The sequence below is a fragment of the Sorex araneus genome, chromosome X (assembly GCF_027595985.1).
Source record: "Sorex araneus isolate mSorAra2 chromosome X, mSorAra2.pri, whole genome shotgun sequence".
NCBI lineage: Eukaryota > Metazoa > Chordata > Mammalia > Eulipotyphla > Soricidae > Sorex > Sorex araneus.
Window position 1 is genome coordinate 306,093,428 of NC_073313.1, and position 21,148 is coordinate 306,114,575.

The following is a 21,148-nucleotide window of genomic DNA, read 5'->3' on the forward strand; positions in this document are numbered from 1 at the left end:
ACGAGGACCAAGCTTGATGCTGATTAGTTGCCTTTTATTCCATTCTCCCCACACGCCTGTTACAGTCTCTCTGAGTCCCCAATTCTAGGCTCACACTGTCCCTCGTTCCCGTCTTCTCCTGTCTCTCCTCCTCATCTCTCTGCACTCCATCTTGCTCCCTGCTCTGTCTCCCAACAATTCCAACTCTCTCGTCTCTCCCCTCCTGCACTCTTCCTTCCTAATCCCTCATTCCTCCATCCCAGACTTCCAGATTCTCTGTTTCTGATCTCTGGATTCTGACCCTGACTGCTTCTCTCCCAACAAAGGTTTTTCTCTCTCCCCTTTTCCTTGCCAGGGGGCACAGCGTGGAGACCGCCGTCTTATGAGGACCACTAATGGGAGGTACGTGCTTGCAATGACCCAATTTCTTGCAGAAATTTCACTGGACTTTGTTACTAAAATACTAAAATACAGAAATCCAAAACCTCATATCTCTTTGTTCTCAGCAATGGAAAACAAATTATCAAATGCTTCCTTTTCAGCAGGCCTTATTGGGGGGGGGGAACTCCAAACAATAATAGTGAGTTTTTTGTTGAAATATTGAATGTATTTCAATTTAATTTCTCTTTAGAGAAAGTAAAGTGAAATTTATTAGCTACCCCGGTGAAGGGTTGGTGGGGGGGATTAGAGGTATACTATTTTTTTGTTTGTTTGTTTTGTGGTGGAATATGTGCATTGGTGAAGGGATAGTTGTTCGAGCATTGAATAACTGAGACTTTGCCTGAAAGCTTTGTAACTATTGAATGGTGATTCAATAAAAAATAATAAATAAATAAATAAAGACTCAACTAATGAACCAAGAATGAATCCTGATTCTTCTTCCTCAGTAGTAGGAACAGTGAGGGGTGAGAGTGGGGTGAACAGTGAAGCCCCCATGCCGTGAGTTGCCCCTAGGAATGATCCTGCTCAGAGGGTGCCGGTGTGAAGCATCAGCTCAGGCTCCCTCACAGGAACCCACAGGCTGGGGGATCACACCCCACACACGGGATTCTCTCACTCTGGGAAGTGGGAGATGAAAGGTCAGGGTCACTTCTGGTGAGACCCTTCTCCTGTCAGCAGGAGCCCTTCCCTCCTCTTGTCCTCACAGGCTTTTCCTGTGTGGGTGATTGTGGGGACAGAGGGTATTTCCCTGGTCTCCTTATACTCTCATCTAATTCCCCTCCTGGGACCTCATTTCACATTCAGTGATGGTTTGTCATCTCTATCTACTAATTATCATAGTGAAATTAAGCCACGATGTCAGTTGCAGATATGGGGACCATGGGCACCCCCACAAACTCTTACAGCTGACAGCTTGTATTGTGCTTGTGCTCACACTGCAGAGAACATGATCATTTGTGTAAAACTCAGCCTCTGAGAGCTACTTTCACACATTTACCCTCACACCCACAGGACCCGCTGCCCCTATTGACCCCAGACACTAACTCAGTTATTGTCCCAGCACTTCTTTTTTTTTTTTTTAGTTTTTTTTCTTTTTAATGAATCACCATGAGATACAATTACAAAGCTTTCATGATTGAGTTTCAGTCATACAATGCTCCAACACATCCCTCCAGAGTACATTTTCCACCACCAATGTCCCTAGTATCCCTCCCCCCACCCCCTCCCTACCCCATTCCCTGCCTCTGTGGCAGACAATTTCCTTCTTTCTCTCTCTCTACTTTGGGGTGTTGTGGTTTGCAATTCAGATACTGAGAGACCATCATGTTTGGTTGTTTATCTGTTTCTCCCACACATCTTCGTCCCGGGTGATCCCTCCTAGCATCAATGACTTAGTGATCCCTTCTCTATCTCTGTTGCCTTCTCCCCCAGAGTGTGAAGCAGGCTATCAACCAAGGAACAATCTTCCTGACCCTTGTATCTACTGTCCTTGGTTGTTAGTCTCGTATTGTGTTATTTTATATTCCAAAAATGTGTGCAGTCATTCTATGAATGTCCCTCTTTCTGACTCATTTCACTTAGCATGATACTCTCCATGTCCATCCACTTATAAGCAAATTTCACGACTTCAGCTTTCCTAACAGTTGCATAGTATTCCATTGTAAACACAGAATTCTTACAGAGACTTTGAGTCCCAGCACTTCTAAGATCCAGGCTCTGCCTTGTCAGTTCTGGGTTCCTTCTCCCATCTAGTGGCTATTTCCTGATAACAGCAGCTGAAATGATTTCAGATACTTGTGCCAGTGCTGTTAGAGATTTTTATACGTGTTTGAAATAGATATTACAATACATATTATCAGTCCAGTCAATAAGAACCAAAACGACTCCCCTTCTAAATAAACTGCTCAACTATTTGGGAAACAATGACTAACACGGGACAGGAATCAAGCGGGTTGTGTGTCAGCAGGACTTAAGTATTAGATTGTTTCATCCTCACATGACATGGATGTAATTTCAGAAAGATTTTCAGGTAGGAGGAGAGAATGACAGGTGAGCATGGGAAAAGTGTCAGGGAGCAGAGGACTCCTGACTCCTGATATACACTTCTCAACCCATCTTCGTGCCTCCTCTGAGAACCATCCGGACCAGATCAGAGACCCATAGATTCCTACCAGTGAGGAGGCCTCTGGGTCGTCAGCGTATGGACACGCTGGCTGTGTCCATAGTCTGATGCTTGTTCCCATAGCTGCTTCAGAAACCAAATTAAATGATCCAAGCATTAGTGCCCAACAGAAGTATTTTAATTTTCAGTTGTCCTAATGAACTGGGGCCTCAGAATGTGAAACATCGCCCAAGTCATCTGCATTCTTGACACAATAATTTTCAGCAACGATGCAATTGTGCCTGTGAATAACTGTGCCCACAAATGGACTGTGTATACTTAAAATATATCAAGAGAAAATAATAGCTGTTTTTCTTCACTGTATCACTGTCATCCCGTTGATCACTGATTTGCTCGAGCGGGCCCACTAATGTCTCCATTTGTCCTATCCCTGAGATTTTAGCAGTCTGTCTTTACTCGACCTTCCCAAAGGTGTTGCATTAGAGACTCTCAGGGTCAGGGGAATGAGACCCATCATTGTTACTGTTTTTGGCATATGAATATGCCACGGAGAGCTTTCCAAGATTCCCCTGTGGGTAGGAAACTCTCGGTAGCTTGCCAGGTTCTTGGAGAGGGAGAACTAGGCTATCAGATGTCTTGTTATTTCCAGGAGCTTAGTTTTATAGTCTCTGGATATTGGCCGTTGATGGGATTATATGGTCCAGGGGTCAGCTTCTGGGTGTGTCTGCCTAGCCTCTGGAAAATGAGTGATCTGGGTGGGAGACGCCCAGTCCCGATCAGAGCAGGCTTGGAGATCTCAGCCCCCGGTCCTGCACACCTGGTTCCTCTGCCAGTTCCTTCATGCCTGAGGCTCGTCGGAACGTGTGGAGAGTGGCTGTTGGTGTACAACATCCCATAATCTCAGGCCTAGGGAGGCTTGGATGTAAACATTGTTTTTCTGTTACTGTTACTTTAATGACTATACTTCCGGCTATGTAACTGACTTTGATACTGTTTCTGTTGACTCATTAATTTGTATATTTTTCCTATGTGGCTGAATATCATTGGTTAAAACATCAAGCTAGTTAATAAAATGGGGCTGAACAGGCTGCTCTCTGGCAGGCCACAGCACAAAAAACTCCGGAGACAGTTATGTGATCCTCCCAGAAAATGTATATTTCTTTCACGTCCATATCTTAAATGCCTCAGACTGTCTAGCCAAACCTTACTGCAACATATGTTGCAACATATGGCTCCTGACGTGGGGCTCAAACCCATGACACTGAGATTAAGAGGCACGTGCTCTACGGACTGAGAAAAGTTAATGAAAAATTAGATGAATTAATTAGACAAATGAAGGACCTTGAGATGCACCACCCACTGAAAGAAGGATAATGCCTGCTGTACAGGGTATCACTGATCCTGACCCTTTGGCAGTTCCTTTCTCTCACTTACATAAGAATAGGGAAGAGGAATCTCTGTATTACTGTTTTAAGCTAACTCTTGAGTTGCATTCTCTGATGCAAATATGAAGCTCCTTTATATAAAGCAAAATTGAGCCAACAGCCTGCTCAGTTTATGGCTTTTCCAGTCGTTTGTAATCCTGATGTCAAAGAAAAAGACAGGCAGGGGAATATGAGCCTGTTCCTTTCAAGTTTCTTTCCTCGCTTAAGCACCACCTTGCTTAACCACCTATAGTGTTACTTCTAACTATGTGCTAGCCCTTCTTGAAAATTTTGCAGAAGCTAGTACTGTAATTCCTCTTGTTGGCGAACTCTTGCAAAGGCAGTATTAGAAAATTCTTAATATGTATAATTTAAATTTTGTTGGAGAGAAGAGGCTGAGAAATTTGCTAGAATTCAAACACCAAAACAAGTTGATAACATTGTGAACCAGATTTTAGGCACTGGCAAGTGGGCTTTAGAGTAAGAACAAGTCCGTTTAGAGGCAAACATTTTAGAAGCTGTTAATAAGACCTGTCTAAAGGCGTGGCGTTATCTTGAGACTTCTGCAAAACGTACTATGTCATTCACAAAAATATTTCAGGAAGCAAATGAACTTTACATAGATTTTATTGCCAGACTCCAAGACTCTCTTGAAAAGGCTATACCTGATGAAGGCCTTTGTGAAATGCTTGTGCCAACTTTAGCGGTAGAAAATTCTACAGCAGATTGTCAAAAGGCAATTCAAACTGCTAAGCTAATGGGAAAAAACTCCCTGGATGATTTTATTAAAGTATGTAGGGAAGTAGGAACACCAACCCATCAGGCGCAAATAATAGCAGCTGCTTTTAAAAGAGTAAACTAGATAAAATGTTACGGCTGTGGAGCTTTGGTACATTTCAGACGAAATTGTACTAGTACTAGCCCTGGGATGAGAAAAGAATCAGGAATCTGTAGACGATGTAGGAAGGGGAAGCATTGGGCCAATAAATGCCACTACAAAAGAGCAAAATTTAGAAAAGATAATGAGCCGTAGTAGCTGATATTTCAGTCTTACAGGATTTGTTTGACTCCATATAAAATTTTAAAATTCCAATTAATGTTTATGGCCCCCTTCCAGAAGGAACAGCAGGATTGATCTTGGGGAGAAGTAGTATGACTCTGTGAGGTGTGAATGTAAAAGTGGGACTCATTGACAGTGATTTTGTGAATGACATCTCAATTATAGTCACTGTTCAAGCAGATATTAGAATATTAAAGGGGAACGTATTGCTCAGCTGCTTTTGCTTTGTGTATACTAGGAAAAATTACAGGTATGAAAAGCAAAGGTATTTTGGAAGCACTAATGCAGAAATATTTTGGGCAAAAAAGATTACTGATGATAAGCCTACTTTGGTTATGACTTTTGAGGATGGAACAATGTTGGAATATTTCCCCTTCTCCGGCCTCTCTCTGGATCTGCGGCTCAACTCTGCCTCCCTCTCTGGCTTCTCTCCTCCTACTTGTCTCCTGATAGATCTGCCCCGTGGATCCGGCCCCCGGAAAGAAGATACAAAACCAAAACCGAAGCCCTCTTTGGGCTGAAAGCACTCGGATTTACATCCCAAAGACCAGGCTGGGCTGCAGCAAGAAATCTACATGTCAATTACAAACTAGACAGCACCTGAAATTTACATCCCAAAGACTAGGCTGGGCCAGAGCCTGGAATCTACAATGTCAAGTCAAGCTGGCTATCACCTTAGATCTGCAGGTCAAAGATCAGCTAGGTTTCTGTGACAAATGGTTTCTGACAAAACTCCAGAAGGCAGCTGGAGAAGGGGAAATATTCCAACATCTCCCCCCTTTTTGTTTAGGACAGATTTTAACCATAAAATAAAATGCTAGGCACAAAAAGTTCAATAACACTAGCAGAACACCTATTCTCTAGGACAGATACGCTTTCAGCAGGACCCATCCAAGGATAAAATCCCATGGTTGTGTTTCTCCTCTCCTTGTCCAGTAAACATATAAGCATTCACAATATTTATCATTTTGTATGGGCATAGCAAGAGATGCGTTAAACTTTTAGAATTGCTCTCCGGGGGTCACCTCATCTCAGACTACAGCGCTCAGGCCAGATTAGTCTTTCCTAGCCCTAGCAGGGCCCTGTCTCGTCGTTGCTTTTGGATCATGACATGACACCCCATGACCAAGCTCTTAACATATAGTTAAGCATTAGGCGCTTTGGCCAGGCCCATCTCGATGCCAGGGTAGCACACAACTTACCGCTTGCCCTGGGTCCTTCTTCGTCCCACGTTGGGACCCTGCCTTTTAAGAGGGCTAGGAACTGAGGGCAACCAAGCCTACAGTCAAGAAAGCAGATGCCCGGGAATTAATAATATTCAAAGCCAATTAAATCTCAATTGCAAAGGCATAATATTAAATGTCTTCCTCTGTCCATACAAAAAGACATGCTCTAAATAAACTATGCAAAGGACTCAAGGAGAAGAGAAAAACATTATTTACAAGTCAACAGAACACCAAGAAAGAAGCCTACAAATAAACAAAGAGGAATAGGAGCACTGTAACGGGAGTAACCCAATAAACCTAAACTACTGAGGCTATGTTATCCTACAGAACAAAACTGGAGGGTATGTTAGATTCAGGTACTGATGTTACTGTCATCACCTCCCATCATTGGCCTATGGTTTGACAAAAGCGTAGTGTGGAAGTTACTTTTTCTGGTATGGGTGTGGTCACTGATGTTCAACAGAGTGTGCAGCCTCTTCGTTGTAATGATCCTGATGGAGACATGGCAGTCATCCAGCCATATATTGCACCAATAGCTCTCACCCTATGGGCACAAGATTTGTTGCAAAAACTTGGTAAGAAATATATTAAAGAAAAAGAGGTGTCTCAGCAATCGCCTTTTTAATTTGGGCTACTGCTCGAAGAACAGCTCTCCCAGTAGTCTGGAAAAAGGTTCAGCCTGTTTGGGTTGAGCAGTTGCCCTTAACAAAAGAAAAACTTAAGGCTTTAAATGAATTAGTTACAGAACAGTTTGAATTGGGACATATTGTTTTCAGCTCTAGTCTTTGGAATTCACCAGTATTTGTTATCAAGAAAAAGACTGGTAAATGGCGAATGTTAAGTGATTTAAGAAAAGTTAATGACTGCATGGAACCAATAGCCCCTTTGCAAATGGCCCTACCTAATTGGCCATTATTCCAAAACAGTGGAATATTATTAAAATTGATCTAAAGGATTGCTTCTATACCATACCTTTGAGAGAAGAGGATAGAGAAAAATTTGCCTTTACTGTGCCTTCCTTAAATAGTGAAACTCCTGCTGAAAGCTATCACTGGACTGTTTTGCCTCAAGGGATGATGAATAGTCCCACGATGTATCAATATTTTGTTAATCAACCATTGGATATAATTAGGGCACAGTACCCTGAAGTCAAAATTATTCATTACATGGATGATATTCTTATCACAGCTCCACCTCATATAAATTTGCAAAAAGTTTATGATGCTGTAACTTATGAACTAGAGTCATGGGGGTTTAAAAATTGCACAGGACAAAATTCAACGTCAGGTTCCTTGGGAATTTTTGAAACAAATAATATGGGAGAGTAGTAGAGTGTGGGGTCCCCCCTGCGGGCATCATCCTGTCCCGCAGGGAGGACCCTTCTTGGGGCTAAGGAGGGGATGTAACCGAATGAACAGATGCAGAGCCAGAAGGAGGAGGGGAGAGAGAGAGTCTATTCACAGCAGTTACAATACTTATACCTCTTGGTGGGAGGGGGCGGTATGCATACTTGGACCCCCATAGGAACAATAGTAAAATGCAGATCAGCTATGGGCCTTGGGCAGATCAGGCATGGGCCTTGGCTAGTGAGAGAGGAATGGCAAACTGATAAGATCAGTAAGGTCAGCAGTGGTGACCTTGTTACAGGAATCCCAAGTAAGCCTCCGCTTGACTAGAGGATAAGAGCCGGGCTTGTAAAATGGCTCCCTACAATAGAGTAGTAGACCTCAAAAGGTCCAAATTCAGAGAGGTAAATTAAGAACTTTAAATGATTTTCAAAAACTATTAGGAAATATAAATTGGCTACAGCCTTCTTTGGGTATTCCAACCTATGCCCTACAAAATTTGTTTCAAACATTGGAAGGTGATCCCTCTTTAAATAGTCCAAGGCAACTTAGCACGGCAGCTGAAAAATAATTAGAAATAATTGAGGAAATTGTTAATAATGCTCATCTGGATAGAATTGACTCTTCAGAAAGTTTAAATCTGATAGTGTTGTGTACTTCACATTCTCCTACTGGGATTTTGGTACAAGGAACTTGTTAAGCTGAAAGAAATTATATTGAGTTAAAATGGTTGGCAGCCCACTCCTGACTTTTGTAACCTCGCTTTGTTCTGCTTCTGTAACCATGCTTATGCCCCCAAACTGTATATTATAACGTACTATGCCTGGATCCTGTCACTTACATCCTGACATCTGCCTGTCAGTTGGGTTGGAATTCACGTATGTGCCTAACAGATAGGGACCTGCTCACAGAAGGAGTTGCTGAAAACAAGGAGCCCAGATAGTGACTCCATTCCCACGGCCCAGCAGATAGTGACTCCGGCCCAGCAGATGGTGACTCCGGCCCAGCAGATGGTGACTCGGGCCCAGCAGATAGTGACTCCGGACAAACCCCAGGTAGCGACTCCGCCCCTGACTGCAGAGCCCAGATAGGGACTCTGGTCCCACAGCTTTACAGATAGTAACTCCTGATGCAGGGCAAGGAGATTGAAAGAATGTCTTCGGACACACGAATTCTAAGAAATTGGCTCTGGACGAGGCTACGTGACAAACGTGACTGACCCAGAGGACTCAAGCCCTATAAAAAGGCTCCCCTAACTAGCACAAATTGCTGCATCTACTAGGGGTGCAGCCCCAGCATGTTGGTCTGAATAAACTTTTGTCTTGCAAGACTGGCCCGTCTCTGCTTCTTGCGGCTCCGGACCCAACAAACTAATACTGTGGAATGGAGTTTTTTATGTAACAAGTCTAGTAAAACATTGGTTACTTATGTAAATAAAATATCTCAAATAATTTTCAAAGGAAGAAGAACTAGACAGTTAATAGGGAGCAATCCTACTGAAATTATTGTACCATTGACTAATGAGCTAATTCAAGCGCTATGGGAAATTGATGAAGATTGGCAAATTGCTTGCACTAATTATCTGGGCAAAATTCATAACAACTTTCCTGAGCAAAAGAAATTTTAATTTCTTAAATTTACGAATTGGGTTTGGCCTAATATTATAAAGGCTGAACCTACTGAGTCCTCTGTTACATTCTTCAAAGATGCTAGTAAAGAAGAAAAGGCTGCTTATACTGATATGCAAAATGATAGATAGATAGATAGATAGATGGATGTACACAAGTGTCAACCTTTAACAACATAATAGTAATCTCTTATACAAGGGCTTAATGGCACAGGGGAAAATACAACAATCTTCACACACTTTCTCTAAGGAAACTTTTTTGGATCATTTTTCGTGGATTATTCATAACAAATTTGACTATTCATAACAGCAGCCAAGATTCAGAGACTATAAAACAAATTCCCAGAATGAGTGACACAATTTTTCTGGAGTTCGCGACTGCATCATGAGACCTCTTAATTTTATTTTATGTATGTATGTATGTATTTATTTTCCCACACGGCAGAGCCTGGCATGCTACCCGTGATGTATTTAATATGCCAAAACCAGTAACAACAAAGTGCTCTTTGTGTCTTGGTGCAAGCAGACTCCATTAGGCTACACTAGCCCTGGAGGGACAAATGAAGACATTATTGGCACCTGCTCAAGCAAATCAATGAACAACAGGATGACAGTGACAGTGATTTTAGGGATTCAAATTCAAGGAAAATCAATATTACTAGATAAATGGTGGGCTTCTGGCCAACAAGACTGTTAAAATATCATCAGTAATGTGGAGTTTCTTAAGGTAACAATGATCTCAATAGATTTACATTCCCTCTGAGAGTCTTAAGCCAAGTTGTGCAGGGAAGCTCAGGCACTGATATCCAGGGTATCTCCTATGAGGCCTCCATATAAAACTTTGGGCTAAGTACAGGGTGATGATTTTCCATTTCTAAATGATTTGCTTGCCTCAATTGCCCCCGGCCTTACATTGAAATGTAGTTTACACCCCTCTACACATTCATGGGTATCCAGGATAGTATACCACAGCTCCTGTCAGTAAAATTGTTTCATTTCCCATTAAGATTTCAGGATCAAAATCCTTCAGACAAGGGAGTAAATCTTAGTCCCCTACTCCCTGTCCCCCACCAACACCACACATTACAGAATTGTGAGGGTTTGTTCCCTGGAAAGACACAGTATCTCCCTCTGGCCACATCAGACAGGACATCACGGCAGGGGAGGATGCACCCTGAGGGACGTCCTCAGTGTGAGGCTATGAAGCTGCTCACTAGTGTCCTCACAACTGAGGAGGCAATATGTGTGATTATTAAAAAATATCTATAAAAAACATGGATACTAGGCCTTCTAAAGTGACCAAGGGACTGAATACACTGTCACCTATTATTTCAGAAAAATAATCTTTATAAATTCAATCAGCAGATGTTATCATGTCTGTGTTGTTTGGATGAGAAGAAGAAAAATGGACCGTAAAAGTGTTCCTTCGACATGTGCCAGCACTGTCCCTCATTGCACAACCTGGCTGCATCTGACACACCCTCAGCTGGGGAGGCTCTGGGTACAGCAGCTGGGCCAGTCCAGCCTCACACAGCTGATCTCTGGGGGTTTATGTTCTGTTGTGTATCACTGTGGGAGGGTAACTATAATGCTGCTGACAGTAGTAAGTGGCAGCATCTTCAGGCTCCAGGCTGCTGATGGTGAGAGTGAAATCTGTCCCATATCCACTGCCACTGAACCGGGAAGGAACATCAGGTCCTAAATTGGTTGCATACTTGATCAGGAGCCTGGGCGCTTTCCCCGGTTTCTGCTGATACCAGGCTAAACCGTCGTAAACGCTCTGACTGGCCTTGCAGGTGATGGTGACTTTCTCTCCCAGAGATGCAGGCACGGATGAAGGCTGGACCATCTGGATATCACACCTGGCACCTGAGATAAAAAAGATAAGTAGATATCTTTATCATGAATCATAAGTTAGACAATTTCCCTGAAGAGCCAGGCAGTCCACATTCATGGAAACCCACATTTCCCTCCATACCCGGGAGCCAGAGCAGCAGGAAGCTGAGGAGCTGCACAGGGGCCCTCATGTCCACTCTGGGTGTGAGAGAGACTGACCCTCCAGGGTGACACAGACTATTATTGAGTGTCCAGGCATGAGCTCTGAGGACTTGCAAATGAGAGGGGGCTGGCAGGCTGGGCAGGCAGAGGGGGAGGTGTGTGTGGGGACCAGCCCAGCTGCAGAGATGTCAGGGGTGTGGGTCCCTGTGGGGAAGCAGAACTTTGCCCACAGAGAACATGCTCCTCCCCGGGCCCCAGGAGGGCCCCAGTGTGAGCACAGAAGGGCAGGTCATGTGGTCTCCTGAGAGTCAGGACATGGCTTCTTGCTCGCTCTGCTCCAGGGACTGGCTCTGTCAGACCACAGCCACACAGACCCTCTCAGGAATAGTACAGACTCCTTTAATTCACAGCTGTGGATATACTTGACACAAAGAGCTTACATTTTGACCTGGAACACTAATATATTTTACTGCATTTGGGAAAAGCTTAAAATTTTATGTTTTTAATTTTTTTTTGTGTGTGTGTGGTTGGGGGGTGGGACTCTTTCAGGGCTCAGAGAACCTGACAGTCACTCTGAACATTAGGCAGCCACCCAGGGTTGAGCAGTTCATGCTGGGCCCTATGGACACAAGGCCATTGTGGTGCTGCAGTGGCGGCCACTGTCAGGCGATTATCTGCAGGTGCTCTGGGCCATGTGGGTCCCGGGCTCACATGTGGACCCCAGGTAATGTCTGCAGAGGTGTCAGTCTCCTTTCAAATTTCTGGTGTTATTTTGTCTGAGAAATTGTTCTTATTAGCAGACAGAAATGCAAGGAATGAAAAGGTTTGTACAAAATTGGGAGTCTTAATTCAAAAATTTTTCTGAAGCAAGAGAATACCAAATAGTTCAACCCATTGTCCTGCTCATCCCTCCAAACTTCTTCACCTGAGATACTATCCCACTACTTCCACTTCAGCCCTCCTCGTCTTCAAAAAATTATTTCCTTTCCAGCTTGATTTCATGACACAGAACAGATAATTCCTTGCCCTCCTTGAATTCTCCTCCTATCTTCCTTTCCTCTACTCCTCAGCTGACCTTCTGTTAATATGTTCAGATGGGGTGGCTGAGACAATCCAATTTGATTGGCTCCTCAGTCAATATCCCCTGTCTCATCCCAAATCTCTCATTGCCCCTAGAACAAGGAAGCTGTCAGAGACCAGATGAAAGACTCAGTGTCTTGAGAAGACTGAGGTGATAACAGCACAGGAGAACAAATGAGAACATACTCACAGTTTATGGAATTCACAGACAGCAGACAAAAATCTCTATGGGATACTGGGTGCACAAGGGGTGGGCAGTCAGTATGGCGTGAAGATACAACCACACAAGAGGTATCCCTTGGGGCTGCAGAGAGCTGTGCTTCCTGAGTCAGCATCCGGGTTTCTAAGGGTGCCATCCCACCACCTCATCAACATCACTGTTCTTTCACTGTAGGGGCTGTCCCTGGAACTGCAATCCCAGCTCTCTCTGCATAGTTCATTGGTCTCCCTATCACTGAATTCAGCCCCCGACACACCAAACCAGACCCCCATGAACCACTAGCCCAGAAGGACATAGACATGCCGAAGTACTGAGCATCCTGCAAAGGGTCTGGAATGTTTCCCAGGAAGTGGTAGGCCCCAGGGGAGCCCTACAGTGACCATGGAGTCTAGAGGAGACAGTTTCCTCTCCAGTGATCAGCCTGTGACTGGGGCCTCCCTGAGTTCTTCTGTCAGACAGGAACAGCTCCCGGGGCTCCCCTTCTGCAGGGCCCAGGACAGGACCCTCCATGGCCATTTGCTGCCTCACATTTGACTGAGCAGGAGAGATCTCCCCTCCTTGCTGCCATTGTCCTTCATGCAGCAGGATCTTGCTCCCAGTGGGCCTCATCTGCCCTCCGGACGGGGCTTCCTACCAATCCCTATTTACTGCTCCCTGCACCACATTTACCAAGAACTGGGGTCAATAGTGGACTGGATGTAAGAGAAACCTGGGCCCCAACTCTGTAGACTGAATGAACTGATTTCCAGGTATTAATGTAGGGGTTGTCCTGTCTGCATGTACACTAAGATGTCAGTGAGGACGGTGTGCGGCCCTTTGCAGCCTCCCTGACTGTTTCCCATCCCACCATAGTGTGACACAGGATAATCTGGGGTCTTGGTTCAGAACAGAAATTCAGAGAATCCACACACACTTCGGGCTCCATCATGGAGGCAGATGAATGCAGCAGGAATGTGTAGGAAGGGTGGAAGGGATCGGAGGACAAGAGTGAGATTTCAGAGCTGCTCCCCTGTCACGTTGCTATCAGAGACCCCAAGACCACAGAGGTCCCAGAATAGGAGCATCTGGGGGAAGGATATTGCTACAAGTGCTACAAGTAGGATATCTGTCACCAGGAGCACTGTCCTGGTGCAGGTGAGAGTCTTGTGTCTGCACTCACTGTCCCATTCCTAGAAGCAGGATAGATTGTAAGCAACTATAGTCAGGGATAAAATTATGACTTTATTCTGATTATTTGATTTGTGTGTGTGGGTGTGGTGCACTTTCAGCTCACCAATGCTGAAGAAGCATTTTGTCCTTCTAGGCAGTTTTGGCCAGATGAGCCAACCAGGTCAGTGTAATAGTTGATGATTTGCATTTTTGAGGGGCTATGGTGCTGGAGACCACCAGGGCACACGCCCCGCCGATGCCTGGGCCTACTAAGGTCATCCAGGTGGTACTCAGAGACTTCCATATATTCTCGGGGAAACTCTGGTGCCAGGGATCACCTGGGTGGATTGAGGCATAAAATGCAAGCCCTGTACTTTCTCCCCTAACTGGGCTTACATCAGGATGAGATGCCACTAACATTTTTTGTGGCCCTGAAGGTGACAGGGACCCTTTCCCAGAAAGCACTCAAGGATGCTGGAAGGGCGTCACACAGTGTCCCGACTGACATTTTACTGGAAAAGCAAACAGGATCATCCCTATATTAATACTTAGAAATTAGTTCATTCAGTCTGATGTGTTCCACTTATACTTTATATAAAAACTGTGGTTTGCAAAGTTGTTTATGATGATTTGTTACAGATATTCTGTATACTAACACCTTTTTCACCATCATTGCACCATCCCTCCTCCATTATCCCAAGCACCCCTTCAGTTTGACCCCATAGAACATCCTCAGTAATTCATTTTATGTTGCTTGTTTTAAATAATTTGCTAAAAATGACGATCTAAAAAGTTTTCTTAGATGAAAGTTGTGATGACTTTTGTATCTCACCAAGAAGCCATTAAGCCCTTGTATAAGAGATCACTATGACATTGTGACAAGTTAACCGTCTGTGTTTACATTTTGTTCATTGAGATTGGTTTTCGTCGATATTACATCACTGGTGTGCTACTCCTGGGTTATCAGTGTTGTGGTGTTGAGATGTCGCTTCAGGAAGTCAAAAATTTGTAATGGGGTGAGAGTTGCAGTTAAATGTTTAACTGGGTGGCAGATTTGGGTCACTTGCGTGACCTCTGAAATCTCCAGAAGCACAGGGAGATGGGGCGGTAGCCCACCCTGACTCTGTGAAAGCCTAAAGTTCAGTCACAAAACCCGCATATCTGAGATTTTCAACAGATTAAGTGTTTGGATGAGGCTCATTAGAGCAGTGGCTCCTGCAGGGAGCATGGCAGCCACTGTGGAATGTGCAGGGTTTTGGCGGCTGGGGTTCACCCACCCTCCTCCAGGCGGCCCCTTATGACTCAGCCTTACGAAGGGTCCAGAAGAATCTCTACACTTTTTGATTTCTTTCAAGATTTATTCATGAGTTTCTGATTCCTGGCTGGTGAATCCTGATCCACTTTCTGATCAGAAAATGAAACTTTCAACAGTTTTCTCTCAAAGGCCATGTTGGTCTTTTAGCCCATAAGCCAAGGATGAATACGAAGGCTCTTTTTCTCAGCAAGCAGAAAAGCCGGTGGTGAAGATGAAGAAAATATCGAAGCCCTCCCCCCACTCTCCCCTTCTCCCCCCACTACCGTGATGTGCCCCTGAGGTAAACCCTGCTCAGAGGGTGCCGAGATGAAGCATCAGCTCAGGCAACCTCACAGGAACAAGCTGGCTGGGGGCTCACAACACACACATTGGATTCTTCCACTCTGGGAGGCTGGAGAAGAAGGTCAAGGTCCCTCCAAGTCACTTACCCTGACTCCTGTCTCCCAAAGCCCCTCTCTCCCTCTCAGGCTTCTTGTCCTCACAGGCTTCTTCTAGGTGGGTGCCTGTGGGGAGAGAAAGGATTCCCTGGTGTCTCTTTATACTCTCTTGGTATCCTCCCTCTTGTGACCTTACTTTACAATAGGTGATGGTTTATCTACCCTGTCTACAGTCATGATGAAATTATGTCACAGCATAAATTGGGGAGATGTGGATAAGGAGTAACTCCACTTATGTTTCCAGCACATAGGTTATACTGGACTTCTGCTCACACTGTAACAACATGATAATTTGCTTAAACCTCAGCTTCTGACAGCTACTTCCATACATTTCCCATCATACCCACAGGACACACTGTCCCTGCTGACATGGGATACTAGCTCAGCTACTGTCTGTCCCAGTCCATTTTAGATGCAGGCTCCCTGCACGATCAGTTATGGGGTCTGTCTCCATCTAGTGGCTGTTTTCCAGTACAGCAGCTAAAATGATTTCAGATGCTGGTCCTAGGATTTCTAGAGACTTTTTACATCAGTCTTTGAAACACATGCTGTTATATATAACACAGGCCATTCTCTAAGCAGAAACCAAAAAAATTATTTCTCTTTATAATAAAAATCTCAACTAGCATGAAGTAACCATGAAGTGGGGACCAGGAATTCAGGAGGGATATGTGTCACCAGGAGCTAAGTGCTAGATTCTTTCATCCTCACATATCATGGATCTGATTTCAGAAAAATCTTCAGGAAGGAAGAGGAAGCTGCAGGTGAAATGCCAGGTGAGCAGTGGGGGTGTGTTGGGGAGCAGAGGGCTCCTGACTCCTGAGGTAGACTTGTCAATCCAGCTCCATGCCTCCTTCCAGACCTCTCCAGACTCACTCTGACACCCACAGCTGCTGCACCAGTGAATCAGCCTTGGAAGCCATCAGCCTATGGATGTGACTGGTGAGGTCTGTCCTCATGGCTGCTTTAGACACCAGTGTGACATTCCAACCATTAGTGCCCAATAGCACTGTTTAATGTGTTGGCATCACAAATCTAATCCAGGGCCTCAGACATGAAAAACATGTGCTCCAGCTCATCGACTCACCTGCATTCCTGGTTATGGTTTATTTTTTTGCTATGATTGATTTGATTTATGCATAAATCACTGTAGCACTGTCGTCCCGTTGTTCATTGACTTGCTCATTGAACTTGCTCGGGTGGGTGCCAGTAACGTCTCCATTTGTCCCTGTCACATGTTAGCATAGCCTAATGGTATATTGCAGGCTCTTAAAGGGGCAGGCAGAGGGGGGAGGTTGTGTGTGGGGATTAGCCCAGCTGCAGCGAAGTCAGGGCTGCAGGTTGCTTTGGGGAAGAAGAACTTTGCCCACAGAGATCATGCTCCTCCCCGGGCCCCAGGAGGGCCCCAGTGTGAGCACAGAAGGGCGGGTCTTCTGTGCCTCAGGGTCAGGACATGGCTTCTTGCTCCCTCTTGCCCGGAGACAGTCTCTGTCAGACCACAGCCACACAGACCCCCTCAGGAATAGTACATTCCTTCAATTTCACATCTTCGGACCAACTTGAGGGCATGAAATCTTCTATTTAGCTCTGATATGGTGGTATTTTTGGCTTTTGAAATGTCATCACTACCATCACTGAAAAACTTGTATGTTAACAGCAGAAAATGTTTGGGACCGTGATAGGAAGCCTGTGCTGACATGCATTCCTCAGAAACTGTATCACCACTTCCACCTCAGCCTCTGATTGTGGTGTTTTTTCTTCCTTTTTAGAAAAGCTCTCTACCTTCTCCAAACCACTGACATGTACTCCTAAAACTATTGACAGTCTTCCATAGTTTTCAGTCCCTCTTTCCCTGAAATATTCCCTTCTGAGCTGACCAGATGTAATTGAGTCCAGAAGGGATAGATGAGATGAGTTGCCACCACAGGATCCCCTTTGAATGCACCGTGCTCCTTCAGCTCACATCCTATATCACACATCTCTTCTTCTTTTTCTTTTGTTTTGTTTTTGGACCTCATGTAATGGTTTCCAGGGATTATTCCTAGAACTATACTCTAGAATCACCTCTGGCAAGACTTGTTGGTGGAGGTGGGGGGTACTCTATGGAATGCCAAGGATTGAAACTGGGTTGGCCCCATGCAAGCCAAACACCCTACCCACTGTCCTATCTTTCCACACATCTCTTCTAATGTTGGTCAGCTCTCAGAAAGCCCTGGTGCATGCATTGAGATCAAGTAAAGTTAGAGTACAACCCACAGAGAAATGACTTGCAGGTTTAAGAGAAGAGCATCAAAGTGGGCATGAGGAAGTGCCCAACCTGAAATCTAGGCTCTGACAGGGGCTAATATTTCAATGAGCTGGTGAGGGTAGAGTGCTGGGTGAGATGAGTCAGTGTAGACTCTAGTGATGATTTCCCCACCCCCTCCATACTACCTTTATTCAATCACTGTTTCTTCATTCAATAGAATGCACTGGGAATGCACCCAGCAAAAATTGAAAGCCCCATGGACCCTCTACATCATTTAATTCAAGCTTCATGATGTCTGAGGACTCTCCTCCATGACTGCTGGCCCAGCTGGTGTCTTTCTATTTCTGTGGAATCCAGAGTCCTGGACAGGCCAGAAATACATGGAAGGGAGCGCAGAAAGTTCCAGGGGAGCCCTAGAGTGATTATTACTCCCAATGATCAGCCTTTGACTCGGGCCTCCCCCGGTGTAAGCAGAGTGGAAGCACAGGGACCCTCACTTTCTACACAGCTCCTGACAGAACCTCCAGAGCCATTTGAGGCCTCACACCTGACTCAGGCAGGAGAGTTCTCCCCCAACCCAACACAAACACACACTCTAACCTGAGGTGCCCCTGAGGCAGCCCTGCTCTGGGGGTCCAGGGGGGTGAAGCATCAGCTCAGACTCCTTCACAGGAACACACATGCTGGGGGCTCACACCACACACACGGGATTCTCACACACCAGGGGGGTGTGGAGTGAAAATCAAGGTCACATCCTGTGAGACCCTCCTTCTGTCAGCAGGAGCCCCTCTCTCCCCTTGTCCTCACAGGCTTCTCTGGGTGGGTGCCTGTGGGGACAGAGGGGGGTTCCCTGGTGTCTCTATACTCTCTTGTTATACTCCCTCCTGTGACATTACTTTTCAGTAAGTGATGGTTTATCTTCCTTGTTACATTCATGATGAAATAATGTCACAACATAAATTGGGGAGATGTTGATAAAGGGTAACTCCACCAATGTTTCCAGCGGACAGGTTATACTGGACTTCTGCTCACACTGCAACAACACGATAATTTGCATAAAACTCAGCCTCTGACATCTACTTCCATACATGTCCCATCATTCCCACAGGACCCCCTGTCCCTATTGACAATGGGACACCAGCTCAGCTACTGTCCCAGTGCTTTTAAGACCCAGGCTCCCTGCATGGTCAGTTCTGAGGTCTGTCTCCATCTAGTGGCTGTTTTCTGATACCGCAGCTAAAATGATTTTAGATGCTGGTCCTAGGGATTCAGAAGAGACTTTTAACATCAGTCTTTGAAACACATGCTGTAATACACAACACAAGGCCACTCTGTAAGCACAAAGCAAATAATGATTTCTCTTAATAATACATGTTCAATTCACTGTGAAGTAACCATTAACAGGGAGCCAGGAATTCAGGGGGGATTCTTGTCACCAGGAGTTGAGTGCTAGTTTCATTCATCCTCACATGTCATGGATTTAATTTCAGAAAAATCTTCAGGAAGGAAGAGGAAGCTGCAGGCGAGATGCCAGGTGAGCAGTGGGGGTGTGTTGGGGAGCAGAGGGCTCCTGACTCCTGAGGTAGACTTGTCAATCCAGCTCCATGCCTCTTTCCAGAACTGACCATGCGGGGAACCTGTCCCTACTGACCATGGGACACTGGCTCAGTTACTGTCTCTGTGTTTTTAAGACCCAGAACTCTCCAGACTCACTCTGACACCCACAGCTGCTGCATCAGTGAATCAGCCTCAGAAGCCATCAGCCTATGGATATGACTGATGAGGTCTATCCTCAAGACTGAATTTTTTCACCCATTTACATTCACTGAGAATTTTTAGAGTCTGGGCACACATGGAAGCTCAGTCATAGTGACTTTGAGTATTTTCTCATCAGGACAAAAATGCAAGACTTTGAGCTTCGTACACAATGATAAAATTTACTTCTTTTATATATCTCTTGGTTGCCTGTATTTCCTCCAAACCTTCATTGTGTGTAATGGGGTTTAAGCTGTATTTCACATTCAAGGGTATTAAGTGTAAAACATCATTGTTTCTGTCATTAAAGTTATTCACCCCCCCCAGTGGCAGTTTAGTCTCAAATATCCCCAATTAAGGGAGCACAACTTTGTATCTCCCAAAGCCCTGCAGGTACGGACCACTGGCAAGATGCAGTTTTTCCCTCAGTCCACATCAGAAGGTTCTTATTGGCCATTTGAGAATGTGTCAGTAAGAAGACATTGCACTTGGATGTGGGAAAATTTTATGACTTTAAAATATCTATTAAAAAAACGGTTTCCTGACCATCTAAAGTGATTGTTATTCTATGAACTCTGTTTGACCTATTGCCTCTATATTTGAGGGAAACAATTTCAAGAAATAAAATCAGCATATCTATTGTCACGACATTGCTGCTGGCATGAGAGGGGGAAATAATGGAGATAAAAATGTTCATTCTACTTGTTCCAGAGATTTCTCTCATGTCACAGCCTGCTGCATCTGATACACCTTCAGCAGTGGAGGCACCAGGAGCAGCTGGGCCAGCCCAGACTCACACAGCTGATCTCTGGGGGTTTATGTACAGGCATGTATCACTGTGGGAGGTAGATTACTATACTGTTCACAGTAATAAGTGGCAGCATCCTCAGGCTTGAAGCTGCTGATGGTGAGAGTGAAATCTGTCCCAGATCCACTGCCACTGAACCGGGGAGGGACGTCTGGTCCTAAATTGGTTGCACCAGAGATGAGGAGCCTGGGAGCTTTCCCTGGTTTCTGCTGATACCAGGCTAAATAACTGTTAATGTTCTCACTGGCCTTGCAGGTGATGGTGACTTTGTCTTCCAGAGATGCAGACATATATGGAGTCTGGGTCATCTGGATATCACATCTGGCACCTGAGATACAAAAATATAAGTAGACATCATTATCATTAATCATCAGTTATAAAATTTCCCCTAAAAGCCAGGCAGTCCAAATCCACGTCAACCCTCATTTCCCTCCTTACCCGGGAGCCAGAGTAGCAGGAAGCTGAGGAGCTGCACAGGGGCCCTCATGTCCACTCTGGGTGTGACAGAGACTGACCCTGCAGGGTGACACAGGCTATTATTGAGTGTCCAGGCATGAGCTCTGAGGACTTGCAAATGAGAGGGGGCTGGGCAGGCTGGGCAGGCAGAGGGGGGAGGGTGTGTGTCGGGACCAGCCCAGCTGCAGGGAAGTCAGGGGTGTGGACCCCTGAGGGGAAACAGAACTTTGCCCACAGAGAACATGCTCCTCCCCAGGCCCCAGGAGGGCCCCAGTGTGAGCACAAGAGGGCGGGTCCCTGGTCTCCTGACATTAGGGACATGGTTTCTTGCTACCTCTGCCCCAGGGACAGGCTCTATTCGACCACAGCCATGCAGATACTCTCAGGAATTGTACAGACTCCTTTAAATCATATCTGTGGATATACTTGAGACAAAGAGATTTTCTTTTTGATCTGG

The 21,148-nt window shown here is 45.1% G+C and overlaps 2 gene segments (V, D, J or C); both read right to left on the reverse strand.

The window, feature by feature from the left end:
- Positions 1-10,774: 10,774 nt before the first annotated feature.
- LOC101537087 (immunoglobulin kappa variable 1D-13-like) lies at positions 10,775-11,252 on the reverse strand. The segment is given in 2 exon segments: positions 10,775-11,094; positions 11,204-11,252. Coding segments are annotated over 2 exon segments (369 nt in total).
- An 8,991-nt stretch (positions 11,253-20,243) lies between these two features.
- Positions 20,244-20,722, reverse strand: LOC101547931 (immunoglobulin kappa variable 1-9-like). The segment is given in 2 exon segments: positions 20,244-20,563; positions 20,674-20,722. Coding segments are annotated over 2 exon segments (369 nt in total).
- Between the last annotated feature and the right edge of the window lie 426 nt (positions 20,723-21,148).